Consider the following 25,414-nt stretch of genomic DNA (forward strand, 5'->3'; position numbering starts at 1 on the left):
TATAGAATTTTTCTGTAAATATATCTTATTAGGGTAAAGAAATTGTTCATAATGCTACATTTATATATATATAAATGTACACACACATATATATATGAGTGTGTATGTGTGTGTGTGTATGTGTATTTCCCCACCCCACCCCCGCTGCAGAACTTTTTTTATTTTTAAAATTGTTTACTGTATGGCCTTTCCCCTTTTTTGATCAGTCTTGGTAGAGATTGATCAGCTTTGGTAGTAATCAAATTTTAGCTTCATGTAGTTATTTTTAAATTTTATTTTTGTTTAGTATTTATCAGTGCTCTTTAATGCTTTCCTTTTGTATAGGGTTTGTTTTACTGCTCTTTAATCCTAAGTGTTTAATTTTCCAAACTTAAATCAAGTTTCCTTTGCCTTTCTGTTGCTGGTTTCTCATGTAATCTCATAATGATTAGAGAATGTGGTTAGTAAAATACCAGTCATTTGTTCATATAATTAAAATGTCTAGGTGCTGAATTTCATTTCCTTCCTTCTAGGTTCAGCAATATATTTGAAAATAAAAATGTAATCTCTATAGTGATTTTTTTCATTACTGTATCCCTATCTGAGAATAATTAGCTGACATTCAGCAAATATTTGTTGGTTGGATAAATCAGTATTTTGTGGGGCATTTTAAATTGTTCTTGAACATTTTAATAATCTAATGTGTTACCAAAAAACATTATATATATATATATATATATATATAAAATTTTTGGGTCTCAGCTGAAATTTCATGTCTAAGGGAAATATTTTCTGCTTAGTTCTCTGTTTACATATTCCTCATTGTAATTTTACAGGCTGTGATGGTGTTATTTCTGCTCTTTATTGTTATCTATAATTAAATAGATTTGATGGTTCTTTTTCTTCTCTTCCTTTCTCTCCTTTCCTTCCTTCCTTCCTTCCTTCCCTCCCTCCCTCCCTCCCTTACTCTGCCTACTTTCTTTCCTCACTTCCCTTTCTTTTTCCTTCCTTCCCTTCTTTATGGTATCATTTCCTTTCTAGCTAATGTACTAAAAATTTTTTCTAACTCATTTCTAGTGATAAATTCTTTTAGGTTTTGTGTGTCTGAAAAAGTATTTCTTTATCTCCATTTACAAGAATATTTTTTCTGCATAAGTAATTCAAAATTGGTCATTATTCCTTTGGAACTTTAAAGATGTGCTCCAATGTCTCCTGACTTATTTCTAACAAAAAAATCTGTTGTTATTTTATCTTTAGTCTTCTGTACATAATGAGTCATTTTCTCTGACTACTATTAAGATTTGCTTTAAAATTTTTAAGTTTAAAATTTTTTAAATGCGATACTTTTTTTTTGATGTGTGATTTTGATTGTGATGTGTCTTGGTATAATTTTTTCATGACTCTAGTGTGGGGTTTTTGAAATTGTGACTTTATAATTTTTATCAAATTTGAAGACTTTTATAGTTCTTTAGACAGCCCTGAGGTTGTTCCCCATCTTACTGTCATTGTGTTCATTTTCCCTCTATTTTTTTTTTTTTTTTGGCGGGGGGTGGTTGGATTCTGGGTATTGAACTCAGGGGCACTCAACCACTGAGCCACATCCCCAGCTCTATTTTGTTTTTTATTTAGATATAGGATCTCACTGAATTGCTTAACACCTTTGCCATTGCTGAGACTGGCTTTGAACTTGTGATCCTCCTGCCTCAGCCTTCTGAGCTGCTGGATTACCGGCGTGCACCACCACACCTGGCTTCTCTACATGTTTTATTTAGGGTAGTCTTTTTTTTTCCTTTGGCGGTGTGAGATTGAACCCAGGGCCTTGTGCATGTAAGGCAGGCACTCAACCAACTGAGCTGTATCCCCAGCCCTAGGGTAGCCTTTTATTATGCTTTCAAGTTCACTAAGCTGTTTTCAGGATGCCAGTCTACTTTTGTATATGAAATGTAATTAAAACTTTTGTTGTTATCTGTGTCATTTCTATCACTAAAGACTATGCCTGTTTCTCTTGATTTTTGGGTTTTTGTTATTTTTTTCCTAACTATTAGCTGTTATATTTTATTACTTCTTTGTATGCTTGGTTATTTTTGCTTGGGTACCAGTCCTTGGTAATTTTATTCTATTGGTTGTTTATGTTTTGTACTGTTGTTACAGTTTTTTAGATTTCATTGAGTTGTAGTTAAGAAACTTAGAAAGCATTTGATTCTTTTGGGACTTCCTTTTTAAAAAACTTTTATTAAATAGAACCACAGTAGTTTTTAGTTTAGGACTAATTTTCCTCCAGATATGGACCTAGTACTTTTCTAAGTACTTTATCCAGTACCCAGTGAATTATGTTTTTCTACTTTAGTTGGTAGTAACTTTAACTAATTTTCAGCCCTGTGTTAACTTGTATGATTGATTCCTCTGTTCTTTTGAGTCGGTTCTTTTGCCAGCTTGAGATAATTCTCTCATAATGCATGTACTAAGCAGTACTGGCTCAAGACTCCAGAAACCCTCTCCAAATCTCTAGAGTGCTTTGTCTGTAATTCTATTCTAATTCTCTAGCCGGCTTACTCTAGCTGCCTTCAACTACCCTGACTCTCAGCTCCACTTCTTCAATTTATAGAAGTTTTTGTGCTCCACCTACCCAGGCTTTTTCTCCCTTCATTGCAGCCTGAAAACTCTTTCAGTCTCTAAACAGTCTGTCTGAAAACCAGGGTTTAGTAATCTTTGTTCCCTTTTGGGGGAAGGGTGTTCTACTCTTACTCTTAGTTAGAAGTGGAAGTTACTTTGTTTTATAAAATTTTAAGGTGAGAATCACATTCCAATATAGAGAAAAAGCTTTTGTTCAGTATTCAGTCAAGGTTTGGATATTTTCTGTTGTTTATGTAATATACAAAAATATCAGACCTGATCTTAGCACCAAAGGTCATTTGGAAAGAAATAGAAAACAGTATAGATCATTAAATAAAGTTCAAATTATAATAGAGACATCACAGCCCTGATTTCATTTGGAATAAAGCAGAAAATTATACCATTTACTTTGAATTCCCTCCTTCTAAGATTTCCTCAAATCTACAGGCCTATAAATTCAGTGGCCAAAACATTGGACCATATCACTTGAATCCCCTCCTTCAAAATTCCCTCAGATTTGTAGGCCTGCCTGTAAATTCAGTGGTCATTCATCATCTCATCTAAGGTAATAATTTTATTAATTAATATTTCTTATTTTAAAAATCTGTTATACAGCATAGAATAGGATATTACCTATTATTTAATCTGGCTCAGTAAATTGAACACAGTATAGTAAAATGCTAATGAAAATAGGAAAGTATGTTTTCAAGGGTATAAAAAGGTAAGGAAATTGCTAGGAGAGAGCCTTGTGGCTTATGATATTTTAAATCCTTTATGTCAGGATAAATGTACTATGGTAAAGCTAGGAAAATGTGGTTGTTAGTCAAGACCCCTGAGTTCGAGTCATTGTTCTCACCTTCTGACCTTTGGGCCAGTTATAGACAATTTTTGAAAAGCTGTGTTTTTAATTAAGAGAATGAGATTATTTAAAGATGATTTATTTACTTTCGGAAAATATTTCAGTTAAAAAATATAGAAGGAATAAGGAAAATAGAAAATCACCGTTAGAATACCATAGTAATAGGTGTTGCAAGCAATATCCATGGATGAGTGCTATAATTAGGGGGCAAAAATTTAACGACAGATAGACTGCATGCTCTCAGAGTACTTCTTCAAAACATTATTTTAAAAGAGAAAAAAATAGCAATGTTGAGAAAATTAGCAAATGTATCACCTTAACCAACATCCAGGTAACATTACCTGTAACAAGAAATGTTAATATCATGTGCTCACGTATTGGAGTCTATTGATTTTATATGATGCATGTAAGAAGGGCATGCCTGTGTGGTGACGTGCCATTAAAAATGGATAACTTCAGTCTTGTTATGGGAAAACATCAGACAAATCACAATTGGGGGACATTCTACAATGTATTTGACATGACCTCAATGTTGTGAAAGACAAGGAAGTACTTGAGTAAAAAGTCTCAGGTTGGAGAGGACAAAGGAAATGACACTAAATATAAGTGGTCGGTGAAAGGGCTAATTTTAAATAGACGGGGAAATATAGACAGGGAAATTCTTACTGAGATGATTCCCTTGATAACTGAAGTGAGTGAGATAGAGTAGAAAGCCATATGGGTATATATCTAGGGAAAGAATACTTCTAGAGGATACAGCAAATACAGAGATCTGGAGACAGGAATATACCCCCGTGTTTGATGATCAACAAGAAAACCAGTGTGGTTGGAGCACTGTAAGAGAAGGGGAGAATTAGAGGTAACAAAGGGTAAGGTCAGTAAGGTCTTTGAGGCATTGGTAATGGTGCAGTAAGCCATTGTAAGTGTGTTTTTGCCTCTGTTTCCTTTTATTTGTGATGTTTCACTATTCTGAACATCAAATGGATAAAGTATGTAAAAGTCTAAAGTGTAGTATTTAGCATCTAGCACTTTTGGTAGTAGATGCTCAATAAATGTTTTTGAGAATTGATTTATATGGTAAAATGTTTAGACATGTTTTAAAAGAAAGTCCCATGTTTCCTTGCTGAAAATACTTTTCAATTTTGACTGCTTCGTATACATAACCAGGATTCTGGTACACCAGTGTATTTTTAAAATATAAACATTTTAAAATAATATGTCACTTTCGATAATATCTATTTATGCTATTGAGTTGATATTGTCTTGAAATAAGCATCTATTACTTTTAGTATTTATAATAGAATTTGTTTTTCTATGAATCAAAATATTTACTTTTTATATTATTAAACAAGGTTTATGTTTTTATAACTGATTAGGATTGGGGGATGTAGCTCAGTGGTAGAACACCTTTTTAGTGGGTAGAAGGCCCTGGATTTGATCCCCATCACTGCCACAGAGAGTGATGGAGAATAACTTGGATATTTCATTCAAATCCTATATTCAGATTTTAAAAACCTTTCTTTGAATTTTTTTATCATTTAGTTTGATTCAAATGCCCCTCTATCGAATGGTCTTTGTTTTTATCAGTGTAGAGCACTTAAGAAATTAATTTCTTCCCAATAAATATACTTCATAAAAAGTTATCTATTTTTTTAAAAGTTCACTTGTCCGTTTTTAGAAAACATATCCTATGTGGTCGCTTTTTGCTGGATGATGGTGTTAAAATGTATGCAAATCTTAAATTTAATGTTGAGTACTTAGGAGAACAAGAGACTATTTAAAGAGTGGATAGGCAGAATAATTGAACAGTTGTCTTAATACGTTTTCATGATGGCCAGGTAAGCCTATCCTTGCGTTTTGAAAAAGTGTGCAAGTTTATAGAGAGCCACCTTTAAAAAAAAATTTTTTTATTAGTACTTTGAATTGGTCTGCAAGGTGATATCGGGGTTGGGTAATAATGAGAAGTGAACAGGGAGTCATAATGTTGAAACTGGACATTCAGATCTTTATAGCATGATTTCCTTATTTTTCAAAGAGCAGAAGAATCCCATCGTTTATCATGTTCTGGTTGGACTCCTTTCTTATCGTTTGCTGGAGTTTGAACTTCAGAGCTATGGTGTCAACCCTGCTGTAATATCTCAGGGGAGCTCCTAGTGTGGGGCTGGTGCCATGGCTCACCCTCCAACCTTTCCTTCTTCACTTCAGCCTCCAGCTCTGAGCTTTCCAATCCCCAGAGTAGCAAATGTTGAAAGAAGTTGCACAGGTAAGTATGTGGCGGGAAAAGCTGGGGGAAACAATGCTACTGTTGTCAATATTTGAGGGTGGATATCGGGCCATTTTACCAGTGAGCCAATCTTGTTAGTTTAGAAATAATAATGTATTTTAAAAATTTTTCTTCATAAAACTGTCTCATAAATTATTATATAAAAATCTAGTGCTGCAAGAAATAGTTTTAATTTTTGTTAATATGCAATAGGAAAAAAACTTACACTGAGTAAACCATTAATACTATAATACAGAAAAAGGTTGTTAGATTTAAAAAACAAAAAAACAAACAAAAAGAGTATAACAGAACCAGAAAACTCATGTTCCAGAAAAGAAGCTAAGAAAATTAACTAGGAAAAGCATAAATCCATAGATTACAATTCTGTCTTATAAAATGAGGTCCTGGAAGGTGGCATTTTATTTTCCTTCTACTAGCTTTAAACTGCTGTGTTTTTTCCAGAGGTATTAGGTGACTGTGTTTTAAAATCTCTACAGGAATAGATATTTCAGACATCTTTTTTTTTTTTTTTTTTAAGTTTTGACAAGATAACTGGGGCATGTCTACCAATCTCTAGGCTTGAAGTTATCAAAACTTAGTATAGATGCAGTGAAGACACAGACGGTACAGTGAATACCCTTTGAATGAGAGAATACATTTACCAAATCCTCTGTTTATGTGAGAGAGACAGAGAGAAAAGGGGGGGAGGGTGCCAACGCTCTGGAATTTATTGATTTCTACCTGTACAAAAAATACTATCATTACAGATTTTTTTCCCTGAAGTCATGGTTTTTAAAAATAATTTTATAGTAATATAGACTGGGTCTTCACTACCTTACTTATTGTTACTATATTTGAGGCTCTTGCTTCTCAGAAAGCTTTTAAAATTGAGTTTTTTAGCTCTCCCAGATCCAGTCCATGTAATTTATATTCATAGTCCATGTAATTTATATTCATGCTTTGTAGATTTTGTTCATATAAGAAGACATTTGGAATTGAACACAAATAAAACAGATTGTTAATATGGCCTGTGATTACTAAGATTTCTTCAGAGTGTATGAGATTGGAACACCAAGTATCTAGCATTTAGAGTTTAGAAACAGGACCTCAAAAGATAGAATTCTCAATAGTTCCGTGTTTCTAACTCTTTAAATTGTGGCATTTTAAATTTTACTGACAGCCTTGTAGAAATATATAACCCTCAGCAAAGTGGACTGTAGATCCATTTTTTAAATCTATATTCTAAATCTCTCTTCTTTCCTTTTTTTTTTTTAAGACTGATCCTTCTTTTAAAGATTGATTTAAAAAATGTACGTCATTAGAATATTTCCTTTATGCTTAGAGGATTTGTTTATATTTTAAACTTACAGATTTGTCTACTGTTACATGTCCTTCCACTTGGGTTTTATAATTTTGCATTCTAATATATATAAGAAGAAAATACTACATTAATTTTAGTCTCTAGTATTAGTTTTCAACTCTTATTTCTGTTTTATTATAAATACTAGTTATAGTTGATTATTTAGTTGGTATATGATTATGTATTTTTTTCCCCCTGTGGATTAGCACTTTTTGGTGTTTATAACTTTGTTAAAATGGTGCACTTTACCTTTTAAAGCTTATATGTTGGTGATTCAAATTTCATTCTGAATAAGTCTTACTGGTTTGGAGAAACCACAAAATCTGTATTTTCAAGTTGAAGCATGTGTTAACAAACCTTCCAGATCAAAATCAGATTGATAGGGAGCACTTAGAGAATTTTGGTAACACTGTTCAGAGGATTTGTGAATTTTGGGGGTGCATATTAAGGGATATGATGTACATAGTTTTAAGGAGTATCATTTGAGCAAACAGTTTCAGACATCAGATTGCAGTTTTTGTATTAGCAAGAGTGATGTCTCTTATCTTTCTGTCTCCCTTGCCCTCTCCTATCTCTTTGACACAGGCCACCGTGTTTTCTTGGATGAGCCTTCCAGAAATGTATAAAATATTTCTGTAACCCTTGGAGAGGACTCTACCAGGATACTTACCTACTCTCCAAAGTAATGATTGTGTTTTTCCAAAGTCATGTTTCCTGTATGTCTACCTGTTAACTGCTTTCTGTTATTATTCAAGATGGCTTTTATTGCTTATTTATTGGGCATTCTGCATTTTCTCTAACTTTGGCATGCATTACTTTTATTTGTTTTTATGTTATTTGATTTTGTGAATTAAAAATTCTATATTTAAAATTTCTCTTAGCATCTTAATACTTTTCTTGGTCCATTCTAAGCAGTCATGAAATATTCATTATATATTTATCATATTAGAAATATCAGACTCCACAATATTCTGGAACCAGGAAGACTTTTGAGTAATATCCTTCTTATGTGAAAAGAGAGAAATCATTTGTTCTTTTTCTAAAAATTTCCATGTGTTTAAGATCTTTGTTCTCTAAGAAGCTAGATTTTTTTTCAGTGCTATTTGTTGCCCTTTTTCTCCTTTTCTTAAATCCATTTCCTTCCTTCTGTCCTTCTGTCCTTCCTTTCTTTTTTTAAAGTTTTTTAAAGGAAGAATTATTTAAATACCGTGAATCAGAATAGGCAGCTCAAAATTCTACTACAAAGTGTTAAAAATTCCTACAATTTTCAGGTTGAATATAAGATTTGATATAGGCATATTCTAGTTCGATACAATTTGGGCAGTGATGAAAATACTAGTTAGATATTATGGCTCCTCATGAGTAGTTTGAAATGTTAATGTTATTACCTCTTGGTAAAGTTAGGTAAATATTATTACATTGCTGTGATTTTTAATTAGTTTCTGCTTACTTTGTAGACAAGAGAAAACTTATGCAGGTATAATAAGAAAGTATTGATACTGAATATAGAATTGGAAGGGACAGTAAAAAGTTAAATTCTATAGTAGCAATCAAAATAAGTTACTAAAATATTTCTATTTGGAGAACAGAACTTTTTCCCCTTCTTCTCAGGCCAAGTATAACTTGCAGTTGGCACTCTATCCTTTATAATGCAAAGTGAGTGCAAACTCTTGTAGCTTGAAGGGAAAATTTGGTGCCTCTGAAGAAGTGGAAAGATATTTTCATTGTTGTAAGAAAATTGGTTTTATGATGCGACTCCTTTTAGCAATAAAACCCCTTCCTACATTAGAGAGAGAATCCACAAGAAAAAGTTATTATTAGGGATATGTTCTCTTTTCCAGATGTATCTAGTTTCTAGATGTATCTAACATATTTAATAATAAAATATTCACATTAATAGCTTTATAACAAAATTTAGAATTTTCTTATAATCATCCTAATTCCAGTGGAGAATTAAATTATGCTCACTATATTTAGAAAGTACTTAAAAGTGTTTAGTTCTTTTAGAATGTGAAAATAGGATATATGTAATTTTTATTTCCACTTACTTGCAGCCTTCCTGACTTTTTTTTTTTTGGAGATGCCAGGACTCGAACCCAGGGCTTCACACATGCTAAGCATGTGCTCTACCACCAAGCTAAACCTCACTCAGTCCAATAATTACTTTTTAGTTGATGGAATAGTACTCTATCTTTTAAACATAATTTTATTATAAAATTTCTCTAAAATAGATAGTCTTATAGAGACTGGCTTTTGTCTTACATGCCTGTAGTGAATCAATCAGACCATTCTCTTTATTATTTGTCTTATTGACAAACATACAAATACTTGATTGTGGCATACCCTACTTACTATCATTCACCACAAAACAAATGTTAATTAATTTATGTATATATTATCAGATACATAAAATCTTGGGCAAGTTACCTAACTTATCCGGTCCTTAGTTTTCTCTGCTACAAAACAGATATAATAGTTCTTCTTACCTCATAGCATTAGGATAATTACATGAATAAATTTAAAGCACTTGGAATATTGCCTGGCATATGGCCAATAAAGTAATTTTTATTGTATAATTACAGTTGTGATAAAGTATTTTCAGTGACTATGTAAAACAGGAGTTCTGACTTAGTGTACAAGTTTCAAAAAGAATGAGAGAAAGAGCATTTGAAGTAGAAGCATCACTGGATGCAAAAGCCCTGAGGTGAAAAAGAACTTGTGTTCCAGTAACTAAGCGTGTTCCAAAGATTAGTGGTTTCAGGGACCTGTGAAGAGAGATATCAGAGTGAGTATAAGGTTTGTTGATTTGGGAAAGCTGTTGGGCAATTTTGATCAGAAGATCCATGAAGATAAGAAAATTTTACTTAAAAACAAAACAAAACAACACTTTAGATGATGTGAGAGAGTAGATGTAAGAGGAATAAAGAATAGATTAATAAAGACCTTTTTACCCCTGTATCAAAATAAAAAATAGAAAGGGCTTGGGGTGTGACTCAGTGGTTGAACGGCCCTGGGTTTAATTCCTGGTACCAAAACACACACACACACACACACAAGACCTATTTGTAGACTGTTGGCATGGCAAGTAAATGACAAATAGAGAAAGAAACAGATAATTTAATTGAATATTTAGAATTTTATCAACTTGGGTTAATTGTTGAAGATTATAAAGGTTGCAATAAAGGGTTAATAGAAGTCTGTTTGTCATCTAGTTTTTTGTAACTGACTTCCTTGTCTGCCCTCTTAGCATTGAGATTTTGCCTACTTTTCTTCTACATGCCTTTGTGTTGGCCTTATTCAAAGTTTTGGTGTTTCGTGGACTTTCTATCACTTCTGAGTCCTTGCATATGTTTTCTCTTTTACCAAAGTTTGCTCCCTCCTCCCACTTCACCCTTTTTTTGTTTTTTAATCAACCAAGGGTTTGTCCCAACCTTATTTCTTTTTATAATACAACCTTTCTGTTTTCCTCAGAGTTAAATGTTCCCTTAATTTGAGTTCTCAAAGCACTGATAGAAATTTTTTCATTGTAATTGGTTGTTTATGGGCTTGTCTCCTGCCTTGCTTGTACTTGTTCGAGACTAGGCCTGTTATTTAGCCTTTGTCTTTATCAACACAAATTTTCACAAAATCTCTGTAGTAAACTCACAATGTTTATTGAAATATGAAAGGACATTAGTCAAGAGTTTAAAAAATACTAGTCCAGAACTAAAACTAAAATGAAGATAGGAAGAATGACAAAAACAGACAAATGTGAAATCTATGAAAAAAGAATTCTACTTGGTGGATAAACAGAACAAAGTCACTCTGCAAATTAGTCTTAAGTGTTTCTGACAGTTTACTAAATTAGACTTTCTAAGTAGGAAAGCTTAGCAGCACTTTAAAGTATGCTGCTAAAACCTTGAGTTTAGACTGGGGAGTTAGAAAACACCCTAAATTTGCCATTAAGAAAGAACTCTTCTGCCTCGGGATGGGTTTCCAGGGAATAGGATTTCATGCTTCACCCAACATTTGATAGTGTTTCAGATAACAAAATTTCAGAGAAAGTTTCTCTCCAGAGGCCTTGCTGAAGAATATTTATTTTAAAATACTGCCCTTTTTGGATGTAGTCTGAGTCTGTCTTTATATATTCATGTATATATTTTCAAGTTACATTTATAAAGTGTCCTAGTTTTATATCTCTAACAATTTAAAAAGCTCCAGGCTTTTCTTCTCATTTCTTCTTTTCTTGTATCAGTGTCCACTCTTTACATGTCTTTTCTGAAATTGTTGATTAGATTATCTAAAGTTTGGTGCTTGGCAGTTTTTTTTCCCTGTTATTATTCTAGTTTACTGCATTTGGCTTTGAAATACTATTTTTAAATGTTAAGAATACCATAATTTAGGAATTCATAACTAGTCCAAACTAAATAACTAGGGGGGAGCATACTGGGAAAATTCAGCCAATTTAGTGCTTTCATTTCGCTCTCCCACATAATTCTCTCTCCGCCACTTTCAGAGGCCAGCTCTTTTTGTGGAGTCAGGCTGGTAGAGAGGATTAGTATAAGCTATCTTTCTGTGTGCTTTAGAATATGCTGCTTAGTTCTTGTAGAATCAGGGTTTGGAAGATAAAATGTCTTGATTAAAGATTTAAAATCTGTGTTCAAAAAAGGTTTAGGAGAGATTGCTTTTGGTATATACATTTACCATTCTTTCTTGGTACAATCTCGATTTTTGCTGCTTCTTGTCCTTATAATATGGTGTGAGAGTTAAGAGAAGGTTGTCAGTTAACAAGGTTACACCTATAAGCCCTTGATAAGTCATTTGTTCGAAATTGACAAATTGTGCATAGAAACAATTCTAAAATGTTTTATATCTAGTTGAAGAGAAAGTATGAAGTATAAAGTATTTAATTATTAGAAAATATAAATTATTTAATTTCAACTAGATTTTTTGGTGGGGTGGGGGGCGTGTACTGGGAATTGAACTCAGGGGCACATGGCTACTGAGGCACATTCCCCAGCTCTGCTTTGTGTGTGTGTGTGTGTCTATGTATGTATGTATGTATGTGTGTGTGTGTGTATATATATATATATATATATATTTTTTTTTTTTTTTTTTATTTAGGGATAGGATCTCACTGAACTCCTTAGCAGCCTCGATTTTGCCGAGACTGACTTTGAGCTCTCAATCCTCCTTCCTCAGCCTCTCAAGCCACTGGGATTTTACTCAAGTGTATTGGCTTAGTTTTAACCAGTTCTAAAATCTCCATTTAACACATCAACTTTAATGTATAGCCAGTAATTCAATGTAGTATTGACATATTCCCTTTGAAATCAGTAGACTTTGATTTCTAGGTACCAAACTTTATTCTTTTTCAAGAGGAAAATGTGAATACCATACCTTTTTATTTGCCACATTTGGTCATTTAAATTGGCTCTTCTTCTAAAGTATATCCTTTACCTAGCCACTTCTTACCACTTCTACTGCTGCCTCTATAATATAAGTCATCTTCATCCTTCTAGCCCATTTTCCTGCTTATAGTCTTTTCCCTCCTTAGTCCATTCCTCATGGTGTAAATAGAGTCATTTTTTAAAAACATACTCCCAATTATGTCAGTTTTAAAAATACAGCCTCCAGATATCTCTTCTTATTTCTTGTCTCACACAGTAAAATCCAAAGTTCCCCAGACCTGCAAGGAACTAAACGATCTGGTTCTTAACCTGTATCTCTGACTTAATTTCCTACCATTCACCATTACTAAATTCATGCTGTTTGAGTCATATACTAAGGGTCTTGCTGTTACCTTCTGAACTGAATATTCTTCCTACAGGTATTTTCCTTGTAGTTCCTTTAGTTCTCTGCTTGTTTTCTTTCCAGTTCCACCATCCCTGGCTATTGTAAAATATTTTCCTATTCTTTTCCAAAAAAATCATCTATGTAAAGGACAGCTCTTTAAAATTAAGTAAATTATAACTTTATGAAAACTTGTCACTTTTATTTTTTTTCTTCTAATTTTGCCATAGATCAGAAATCTTTGTCTTATCCCAGAACCCATCCCTGGTCTGAACCTCACATTTGGGAAGCATTCTATTCTTATCTCTCATTTTGCTGAAGAAATATAAAAATAATCGTCATTCTCACTGATACGTAAATTCTGTATTGAAGCACACAAAACAGAAATGAGTTTCTGCATTTTCCCTCTCTATTTCCCTCCTTTCTTCCTCTCCTGCTTTTTTTCCTTCTCTCCTGCCTCCTCACAGTGCTTAAAAAGTCCAATATTACTGAAAGAGGAACATTTCTGAATTTTCCTTTGAGACATTGCATTTTACACAATTTTAAGCATAAAGTTTTTCATTCTATATAGTTACTTTCAATTTTGGCATTCTAAGAGTCTATAATTGTTTTTAATAGTAAAGTTATGCAAATGTTGTCAAAAGAAGAATATACTTTGTATCCATTTGAACTAATTTATGTGTGTAAAATTTGATGAGATATGCTCTAGTATTCACCTACAATTTTATTGTATTATGTATATTTTATGCCATTTTCCCATGTGTGTTCTTTCTTAGAATTAGAGCTCAGGAGTAAAGGTCCTATAAAGAGAATCAAATGTATTCTTGGTGTTTGCAAATCAAACTCTTAAAATTTCATGTATGTTGAGTCTTAATTTGTAAACTATAGCATTATTTTTTGTTTTTGCTACTGTTTCTTTTTTGAATTAAACTCACTAAAGAGCCCTTTTTGCGCCACCTCCCAACCCCCAGTGCTTAGGAGGTTTAATAGCCATGTGGGATTCTAGTTTGGAATGATCTTCAGAATTATATATCATGAGAGTCACCAGAGTCCTCTGCCCAAATATTAAGTACCTATGTTCTAATGAATTAATAGATTCTTTAAAATATCTGTATTTCACACCTAAAAAGATTAACAGTCCCCAGATGTATAGCAAAGTAATGGTTAAATTGTCCTTAGACTGCTATTCATCTGTACCCCAGTAGCTTTTTCTGAGACACCATTAGGAAGGATTCCTACAAATTTAATAGAGGACTTGAAATGTAAAGAAATTATTTAATAGCATGGATGATTTCACCAAAGTTGCACATAAAATTTGGTCTTTAGCCTGTAGAATGTCAGTTCACCATGTCTACTGGTAAATAATAGTGACTAGAGTGTTTCATTTTGAAATAAGACAAAGGAATTTTTGCTTGTGTCTTACTTGCAATTGAAGAAGATACTCTTATCCATAATGAGTGTTTAAGTCATACCAAATTTGAGGTGAGATTCCCTTCAAATTTGTACTTTTGAAAAGATATAGTCACCTTTTATTCAAGTCTTTACAATTTTTCTTCATCACTAGCATTTCAGCTTCTTACTCTGAATTTCAAAGTACTATCAGGGAGAAGACATATTGACCTGAAAATAATTTACTTAAGTTGGTTGATAGTTTTGGAAACTTTATAGAGGTCACCTTAAAAATAACCAAATAAATAAAAATTAGCACGGATTTTAGTAATTTTGGTGTGGACTCAAAATTGCTAGTGTTGGATATGGTAATGATTTTAAAAAACAAGAATAAACAGTAAAAAAGATAAAAATTTATACCAGTATGATGAAGGAAAAATTGCCTGCTTATGGGTGGGTACTTGTGACTCAAGATAAAATTCTAGTGTATCACTACATGCTGATTCAAAAAATGCTATCTCAAATTTTGATTGTAAAGAAAGATAATGTGCTCTGGAAGACATAATTTTAGAAGTAGATAGTAACAAGACACTAATGTTAAATGATGCATGTAAAGATTGTGAGTGATGGAATTTAAACTTTTAAAAAGAATCTATGGGAAATTATCTTTGGGGTTATTTTTCAAGAGTGATATTAAATTCCTTAATAAAAGTAAGCAGAACTCTTGCATGAGACAGGCTTTAAGATTCATCTTTTACATTGGGGACTTAAAACTAAATGTCTAATGCTGTGTTGTTATAGTCAGATTTTATCATGAGCCCATTTAGCCCTTAGTTGTTCTACTTCAGAATCTCAATAGTATTCTCTTAATTTGGAAGGTAAAGCTGTGGACACTTTTCAAAATACTATTCTTGATAAAAGTAATATTTTTGTTTAGGTGACAAACAGCATGTTTGGTGCTTCAAGAAAGAAGTTTGTAGAGGGGGTCGACAGTGACTACCATGACGAAAACATGTACTACAGCCAGTCTTCTATGTTCCCACATCGGTCAGAAAAAGATGTAAGTTCATTGTTTGCATGTATTTACTCACCAGTGTCTGTTTCTGGGTTCCTGCAAAGCAACATGTAAACTGCGGGGTTCTGTGTGGTTGAGTGTTAGGCACAGTGCTAGGCTTTGGAGATACAAAGACAAGTAACTTTGATTCTAACCCGGAAACATATTGCCCTATGGTTCTTACCTTGGGACATGATAGTAGTGTGGTAGGAAGTACTCAAAGACTTAGTGTTAACATTGTATGTATGACTTTTAGATCATCTGTTTTTTTGTTTAACATGGGAAGTAACTTTTGTATTAAAACTAATGGACACATGGAGAACAGATTTGCATAGATTTGAAGATAAAATGGCAAGCATAAAATGGACAATTTTCTGGCTTTAGGCTTATACCTTAAATAGAGTATTTTTTTCTCTCTTCATCCTTGGGGATAAAAATGTTTGACACACTGCATTCAGGATATAGTAGATGAGATAGAGACATAATCCCATTACGGGGTTTAGAATACAGTGAAATCATAATTAGCAAATGGGTAAAATTTTTAAAAATAAAATTTTGAATTATATTAAGTCATTTTAAGTTATAATTTATACCTATGTCATACTAGTTGCAGTTGTCTTATACTTTTTACCTATCCAATCCTTTTCCTCTTTCAAAACTTTACATATTTGATGTTCCTAATATTCTTTCTATGTGACAGTCTCCTCTATTAAACTAATGAGATTTTTACTAGTTTAAAGCACTTATAATGTTCTACGATTTGTAACAGTGATGCTCATTTTCTTTAAAATCTATTACTAGTAAATAACTGTCATTTTAGAATTTCACAAATTAGCTTGACCTAGGTTTCAGATAGGATTTTAGTTTTTTGTTGTTGTTTTTAATTCTGTTTTTTTAAATTGTCATTTTGGAAACTGATCAATTGCTTTATTAGGACTCTTTTCAAATTATGTGTTTGGTGGCTTGGTTAATAATTAGTGTGCACTTTAATAGCTTATGGAAGAATGTCATCTAATATTCTGCTTGCTGTTTTCTTACTCTAGTTATTTATTATTTGATATAAATTATATTTGAATTATTATTTACACATATGTCTATGTTTAAATGTTGACTTTGTAGATTAAAATTGGGGATGTATATTTGATAGTATTACAGAAACTGTGAAGCTATGACTTGTGTATTATTGTGATGGTTTAGTGAGATTTAAGTTTGATAGAAAAATGGTAGTAAAATTCTATAGATTAAAAAGCATTTATTTTAAATTAGGAAGATATGAAGCTTTCAAACAGAAATCTAAAATAGAGCATGTGTAGAAGGTAAATTTCAGAGAAATGCCTGTCTTCTAGAAAGCAGAAACACTGCATTTGTGTGAGTTCTAAAATCAGAATTAGTACATGCACTCACATTTATACTCAAATATTTTGGTTATCATTTCAATCATGTTGATTTTCACAGAAGTTACTCATCCTGGTTTACTCTATGAAACTTGATTTTTAACCTTATTAATAAGGTACTATGACATACCAATTAACAACTTGGATTCTAAAGCAATACACACGTGTTTGATTCCCGATTGCCTGTTAACAAGAATTTCTTCAAGCATCAGTTTCTTCATCTATAAAGTGGTGATAACAACATAGTAGCTACCTCATAAATTGCTGCTGATACTGTTTCTTTTTTTCTTATTGATAAAGACAGGGAAACTACAAATTTGTGAAAGTACAGATGAGAAGAATAAAATTAAAATTACTCATTCTTACCAGGAATAATTTCTAGAATTTTGATTTTATACTTCAAATATCTTCATTAAAAATTTTATAGTTTTTAAAATTTCTAGAACATACTGACATTTTCCACCAGAAATTTTGTACTTATTTTTACTCTCATTACCACTGTTCATTCCTTTAATACAACTATTACCTTTTATTTGCTAATAGAGAAAATAAGTTTATTGTTTTAATGTAGATTAATGTCACTAATTTTACGCACAAACACACATGAACACATGGTTGTCTTTTTCTTATAGTTATTGGCCATTTATATTTCTTTGTGTGGGTTATCTATCATTTCCTTTTTTGCTGTTGATAATGAGTCTTGTTATTACTTTCCACATATTAGGGTTAATAACCTCTTGTCATTTGATACAAAAATATTTTTCTGTATTTTTCACCTTTAATTTAGTTTATGGTATTTATAATATTCAGATTTTTTTCATTTGATTTCAACGTGATCCCTCAATCTTTTTTGCTCATTTTCTTCTTTTAAATTAAAGTTTTGTTTTAACAAATACATGGATAAAATCAGATTAAACATGTCTCCTCAGATATTTCTGTTTCTTTATGGGATCATAGGATTTTCTAAAACTGTTTCAGTTTTCAAAATATTTAGAAAGACCTTTACTGATAGCTTTTTCTAGTAATTTAAAAAAATTCTTCACCTACGGCTTATTTCCATTAGAAATATATTTTGGTTTAAGAAAAATATTTTGGTTTAAGGACTGGTATTGTAAGGTTTCAAACATTTTTTCCCTAGTGAAGTTATCCAGTTGTCTCAGCACTATTTATGCTTTATATCATGGGACAGAAAACTTTACTTACAGTACCACATAGAAACTAGGCTTTGTGAATTAAGGGAAAAAATCAAAGGTATTATATAATCATTTATATTGTAAAACCCATTCTTAGTTTATACATCCTACAAAAACTGTCCGTGTACTGATTTGGCTCACAGGTAGTAATTTGTCCACTTCTGAACCTTTCACTTATGACTAATTAAAATATTCCCTTTAATATATTAGTGTCTTATGTGTTCTTGGGTCTTTTTTAAACCCTTGGTCTATTTATCATACTGATTCCATGTCAGAGCTACTATTCCAATTGCTGTAGCTTCAGCTTTAAAGACTATTTTAACATATTAGGTAAAGTCTTATACATCCCTTTTTTTCCATAAAAATGTTTTTGACTACTACACATAAATGCCAATGTTTACCTTCCTTAGAAGGATCTCTCCTTTTAATCCTATTCTTTTGGGCTTTCAAAAAGTAGGCTTTTGGGCTCAATTGGTAGAGTGCTTGCCTCTTGTGCACAAGGCTCTGGGTTCAATCCACAGCACCACCAAAGGAAAAAAAAAAATAGGCTTTTATAGTTGCTATTTTCATTGCATCTTTCAGATTGACTTTTACTAATCTGTAAAAAATATTTATTTCATAATCAACTACCTTACAAAACTCTTACTAGTTTTTTTTTTTTTTTTTTTAAGCTATTGGAAATGTGGGACTCGGAAGTCCCTACTATATAAGTTTCTATCTCAGCTTCATGATTTACTGGCTATGTTTAGTAGCGAAAGTTACTCGATTTCTGTTTTATCTGTTTTCTCATTTCTACAATCGGAACAATAGTAGGTGACTCATGGGTTGTTGTAAGGACTGAATGGATAATTATATGTAAAACTTTAAGATGAAGAAATGATTAATATTGCTCTTAATATGATTATTAATAACATTTCATTTGATTCTGTTTGATTTTCTAGGTAAAGTATCTGCAAATAATGATTATTTTCATTCTTTATAAAAGCTTATAAAGAAAAATATTTTAATATACCAAATAAATTGGACAATTTTATTATTTTTTCTTTTTGTAAGTAAAAAGTATTTTTAATTGTAATTTAAAAAAAAACTGCTTAGTGGTTGAGTGAATCTTCAAGCCAGTTTAATGAGATGTTAATAATAGACTTTATGTGTGAAGTTTTTGAACGGGCTGAAGCAGTGGTTTGAGTTAATATTTCTTTAAGTAGAACTCATTCAATAAATATCTTATTCTGATGTCTGCAGAAGTGATTAAAATCAGTATGTTAATGTCATTGAACTATATACACTTAAAAATGTTTAATAGTTAAAAATCAAAATTTCTGATTTACCCTGTTCATATAGCATAAAAGCTAACTATTGCTGCTTCATCTGTATGACTGTAGAGGCATTTAGGAAAGTATTCTCTCTGATATTGTGTGCTAGTTAAATTGGTAAGTAATTTTTTTAGAGCTCCTCCTTTGATAATAAAGACCTTTTATGAGGTGCCTGTACATTTATGTGACTTTATATATAGAATGCTCTATTTGATATTTTGAAATATAAAAGTGATGTTATACATAATACAGATGTTGTTACAATAGTTTAACCAGATTAAGTTAATCATAGGCATATATGAGCATATTTTCCTTGTTATAGTTATTGTCTTTTTGGAATCTTTATAAAAATAAAATCCAACCAACTTGTAGAATTTTAAAAATATATATATTTGCAATTTTACTGCTTACACATTTTTTCTAGTTTATGAATCTTTGTAAAATGTTACACATTTCGATGATTCTTAAGCATAACCATTTGAGAAGCACAAACTTGTGGGAATCTCTTTTGTTTTAATGTATGGTGAAAAGACAAATGAGATGTGACACATATTTCTTACTTTTAAAAAGCTCTTAAAACTAGAAGGAGTAGACTGTGTACTAATTCTGCCAAATCATTTTGAATTCATACCTAGCTTTCATTGTTAACCTATAACTGTTATAACAACAAAGGTTTCTGTCATGCCAATTATAATGAATAGTTTGTTAAAATCTAGTATAAAATCTAGTATAAGCATACCTTTTGTCACTCATTATCATCATCCTCATGATTAGTGTTTGTGTATAGGAGTTAGGCTGATTAAATCTTTACCTATAGGTGATCTTCTTGTCAACTTACTTTCCCCCAGAATTTCCTGAGGCTTTTTCTTTCATTATATCCAACTCCTTACTAGAATTATCATACCCAAGAAGCCTTCCCTTGACTTCCCTTTTCATAGATGGCATTGTATATACTATAATCACTATCCTCTAAATTCTTTTTGCATTTAAAAAAAAATCAGAGCAGGGTCTAGGCGTGTAGCTTAGTAAGCACTTACCTAGCAGGCTCAAGGCCCAAGGCCCTGGGTTCAAACTCGTGAGAGAGAGAGAGAGAGAGAAAGAGAAAGAGAGACAGACACAGGGAGAGATAAGATACATCAAGTATCACTACCTGAAAGTACATGTTTATTGTCCTGTTTACTAAATTTTAAGCTTACCAGTGACAGAGACTTCAATTACTGCCATGTACTTAGAATCTATAATATTTAGGAAATAGGAGACTCTCAGTGTTAAAGAGAAGAAGGGAATGGATAATGAAAAGTAGCAGTTACCATTTGCAGATGGGATTATGAAAAAAATCTCAAAAATCATCTTGTAAACTTTTAAAAGAAAGTATGATTTACTTGTAAATGTCAGATTTTTATATGGCAATGATGATCTCATAAAAATTAAGTGTAATTAATAGCCAGCGTTTTTTAGAGTATGCTCGAAAAAAATTGGAATTAAATATTAAATCATTTGAGGGGAACTTCCAAAACCCATTAAACTCATTGACATTCACATACTCTTTAGACTCATTATTTTAAAGATAAAACCCTGATAAAATATATGCAATCAGTGTAGATACAATTTCAGTGTATCTACAAAGGAATCACAAAAAAAAAAAAGCTCAGTTGTGTGTGTTGTCATCCTCATCATTCTCATCATCTAAACAGTAAGCATTATCTATGATATGAGTGTGCTTTATCCAGAGTGCTTCAGATTAGAAAAGTTTCAGATTTCAAATTAACTTGCCTAGACTTTGGTTAAATATCCCTAGTTCAGATGCATGAAATCTGTAATGATTCAAAATTCAAAATCTTTGAGGGTATTTTTGTTTGTTTGTTTGTTTTTGGAAATTTGACATAATAACACTAAGTCTATACTAGTGAGGATTTCTTTTCAAAAAAATTTTTTTGAAGTGAAAGACTAAGCCAGTATTTTTGAGAGAACATTGAGGCGACTACTTTGGAAGTGTAATTAATAGACTTTGTTAAAAACAATGCATTTTAAATGCCTTTAAAATGTAAATATTTAAACCAATTATTTGTCTTTCCATAAAACTGTACTTTGGTTCTAGCCTGGAATTCAGGCAATACAATAAAAAGATGTTCATAAGCATATTTTTTTAGTAAAAAATTTTTAGTATTAATTGTTTAATACTAAGGAATTAATTACATTGATAATTTCACTATTTTTACAAATATTCTTTATATGTAAACATAGAAGTATTTTAAGGAAAATTTCTTGAACTAGTAAACTCATTTTATTATATCTAATTCATAAACTGTCAGGTTCTGTACCTTAGTATTTTTTTTCCTGCCTCTAACCCTCTCTTGCTCCTTTCTTCTTTTTGATGTGTTATCTTCTCAGTCTTTCTTTCTATGCGTGTGTGCTAGATTTCATTTTTTAAATGATCCTATTTTAAAAATGTTTGAAATCTAGACAGGTGTGTAGTAAGTGACGCATGCCTGTAATCCCAGCGGCTTGGGAGGCTGAGACAGGAGATTCATGAGTTCAAAGCCAGCCTCAGCAAAAAGCAAGGCGCTAAATAACTCAGTGAGACTTTGTCTCTAAGTAAAATACAAAATTGAGCTGGGGATGTGGCTCAGTGGTTGAGTGTCCCTGAGTTCAGTCCCCAGTACCAAAAAAAAAACCAGTTTGAATTCTTTCTAGATGTAGGATTCTGTATGCATACACCCTTGTTTTGTTTCTTTGTGTGAGTATGTGTGTTTGTGTGTGTGTGTAAATAAGATGTAGTTTAAAAAAAATCATGTTTTTTATGGAGTGACAACATAATTATAGGAATTTGTTATCACCATACATTTAACTGTATCATACAATGAATTTTTAAAAGATTATTTGAAAAATTATTTCATTTTTAAATTTTTTGTTGTCAGGGAATTTTTATTTGACAAAATTTTGTTGTGATTTGAAGCCCAAAGGATATAATTTCTTGACCAAATTTATTTAGTGTTTTTTAAAATAGGTTTTATGGTTGGATGTAAATTTGTCAGAGAGAGGGAGTAATTTTTGAGAAGTGATCACTGTTAGGAAGAATACGGGAGGTAGAAGACTTAATACTTTGTTGCTGTGGAGATCTGGTAGGAACCAAATTTGCCTGTTACTAAGTTTTTACAATTTTTAAACAAAAATTGAAACTATTTGGTCATGAATGTCAGAGTTCTATCTATTAATAATGCAAATAATTTTTAAATGTAATTCTGTTTTATTGATTTCCTATGTTAAAAGATAAAGGAGTTCTTTGGATCAGGAAAATAAGTAATTAGAATCACATTATATTAGTTCTTTTTGTTTCTCGGTTTTTATTATTTTCATTGCAGTGTATATTATAGATTTATTATGATAGTTTTAGACTGAGAACACAATAACAACTTGTTGGTTTCATCATTCTAGTGGTTATGTGACATTTACTCTTCTGTTTACCTTTAGCTTCTCTTAAAAAAACACAAGTTCTGCATCTTCTTTTATCTGAAATTTGTGAAGTAAACTTCTTAGTTTAGCTCCTTGGCAAAAAGCTATATAAATTTAGGGTGTTACTTAATAAATTTCCCAGTCTGATGCCCCTCTGTCTGAGAAACAATGTCTTGCACTGAGAGGAAGATTAGATTATTAGCAGCTGCTGTTACAATTGTTGAGCACTTACAGTGTGCTGTATCTTATCTCATTTAATCTACACTCAATTCTATGAGATTGGTAGTGTTATTTCATCTTATAGGAAGGAAACTGAGCTTCAGCTGTTTCATAGGTTAAGTGGCAGAACCAGGATTCAAACCCCAACTCCAACTCTAACTCTGGGCTTTCTCTGTTTATGCTGCATTAGCTATTGTAATGTCTCTTGTCCTAAGGTTTTGTATTTGTGTCAGAAATGCACCTTTTATCATTAAATTTCAACATTTAAAAATAAATATAATTTTTCTGATGTCTGTTAACAGTAATCATTGCTCTGTCAGAGTACATTTCTTGTGCATTTTTGTTGCTTTCATCAATAGCATTCCTGTTCTGTTCACATTCTTTGATTCCTCCATTTTTAGCACTGATTTATTTCATGAAATAAACTTTCAGCATCTAAAAATATATACTATTAGGAATAGATTTTATGATTTTGCATTTTTGACACATTATAAGGCACTAATTTTAACATCTATATAGCTAATCATCACTTATTCTATGTGGGAGTGTTGAAGGTTATAAACTCTTTAAACTACTTTCATATTCCTGGAATGTACTGTTTATAAACCTTCATGTAGTAGAATAAAGAAAATGATATTTAATATTATGCACTACAGTAAATGGGTCACCCTACTACTCTTGATCTCAAGTAACTGAACCACAACTACTCTACCTTCATGTTGCGCCTTACTCCTTACCTCTGCCCTTCCATGCCGAGAGGGCTGATCTCTTGGCACACTTTTAACACATTTGTGCATCTGTAACCTTCATGAGAAAGTAGACTAAATGTTCTTTAAAGTTTAAGTATTCAGTAGGCATAAACTTTTGAAAACAGTAATGTTTTAAGTTGTTCATTTGAAAGTGTTCACTTTATGTCATGCATTTTCACCATTGTATTTGAAACCTAATAGCTGATAATGATAACAAAGGCATAATTTTTAAGCATTTTATATGTATCTTTTTCCTGTGTCACCAACTAAAGCTTTGCTATATATTATGTGTCTCCTTTGAATCTTGTTCTTGTATTTGGAAGTGAATCTTTAACATGCTTAATATTTCTAGTTAATATTATGATAATAATTATAACACCTAAGAATAATTTGATCTCACATATTTTGATCTATTTGGTTATTAAAAATATATAGTTTGCATGATAGTGTAATTGTCTAGATTGTACAGCCTCTGGATTTGAGAAGAAATATTTATAAGGTTTGATACTTTAATAGAAAATTGATTCCTGTATTATAAATAGTGCTGTTTTTGGAATGGTATGTAATTCAGCCCTGCCCCTGGAAAGTCTGATGTGCATTACCAGTTTACAACTACTATTGCATAAAAAGTTTTGTGAGCTAATCTAGAATAATTAAAACAGCTTAAGTATTTTGATATGAAAATAACATGAACTGTGTATTATAAACTTCATTGTTTAAATGGGTTTTCTTAACTGTGGTCAATGTCATCATAATTTTCCTTCCCTGGAAACCACAGCACAGCAGTCCCTGTAGATAGTTCTCTCTTTTTTTTGAGTCTCCTCTCACCACCTTTTTAGGATGTAAAGTACCATTAATTCTGCTGTCTGAATATTTTGTTTGTAGTCCTACTCTGCTGTTCTAGTTTGATATCTCACTGTTTCCATTTCTGTTTCTGTTCTAGGATTTATCTTCCCAAAGTTCATTTTGATCATGTAATTTCCTTGCTTAATATTATTTTTCTCTTTATTGTCATCCTTAGTAACCATCTTTGTATAACATTTATGAGGACTGTTTGCACTCTGATCCCAATTTTCTTGTATTTTTCCCATTCTTATATTCCCCATTTGGATGAGCTTTGTCTCCTTTTCTAATTATCCTGTTATCCAGCCACCACTATTTCTTATTGTTTTCTCACTGACCTTATTCTCACTGCATATCCTTGGCCTGGTAGGCCCCTCATCTATACCCTCATCAAATGTTATCCCCTATAGAGTTTTACTGATATATCACTCTTGTGCAGAATTACCTTCTCCAGTGATTCTTTATGCTTCTTAATAGCATTGCCACACATGCCTTAGAATATAATTTGTATAACTCATTCTTTTTCCCCACTGGATTATAAACCTTTTGATGGCATAGCCCATACCTTATTATGCCAAAGTGTTTTGATGGTTGTCTAATATGAAACAGGAAATACATAAACACACTTACATATGTACATTTTTATTTACTCAGCTTAAGTATCTATATATAGTATTACTACATTGCTGTGTCTGTGAAGAAATGTAAAGATGAATGTTTCATATGCTATACCTTCATTTATATTCTACTAGGAAAAAAAGATATTGGTGCAATAAATGCATTGTATAAGTACCATGAAAGTCATATCATTTACCAATAAATTATATAAATCATATACCATGTCTTTTTGTATGCTTTTTACTTGTTTCTTTGCTCTTGTATCTTCTCTCCACTTTTAAGACTTCATGTGTGGTTGTTCAGTTTTTCTCCCAATTTGATATACATAATTTAATTGTATGTA

At 31.8% G+C, this 25,414-nt stretch overlaps 1 protein-coding gene across 4 annotated transcripts in view; it reads left to right on the forward strand.

The window, feature by feature from the left end:
• Positions 1-25,414, forward strand: part of Cnot2 (CCR4-NOT transcription complex subunit 2) — a 100,617-nt gene that overhangs the window by 42,309 nt on the left and 32,894 nt on the right. For 2 of the 4 annotated variants that reach the window (XM_046430611.2, XM_046430610.2), the window contains exon 3: positions 15,173-15,295. In XM_046430611.2, the coding sequence (XP_046286567.1) occupies positions 15,173-15,295 (123 nt within the window). Of the gene's footprint in view, positions 1-5,656; positions 5,715-7,659; positions 7,757-15,172; positions 15,296-25,414 lie in introns of all 4 variants that reach the window. The other 2 variants (XM_058574642.1, XM_046430612.2) reach the window with 2 other exon arrangements.

Source organism: Marmota monax, unplaced genomic scaffold, assembly GCF_021218885.2.
Source record: "Marmota monax isolate L192 unplaced genomic scaffold, Marmota_monax_Labrador192_F-V1.1 WCK01_AAM20220418_F8-fsc00056, whole genome shotgun sequence".
Classification (NCBI taxonomy): domain Eukaryota; kingdom Metazoa; phylum Chordata; class Mammalia; order Rodentia; family Sciuridae; genus Marmota; species Marmota monax.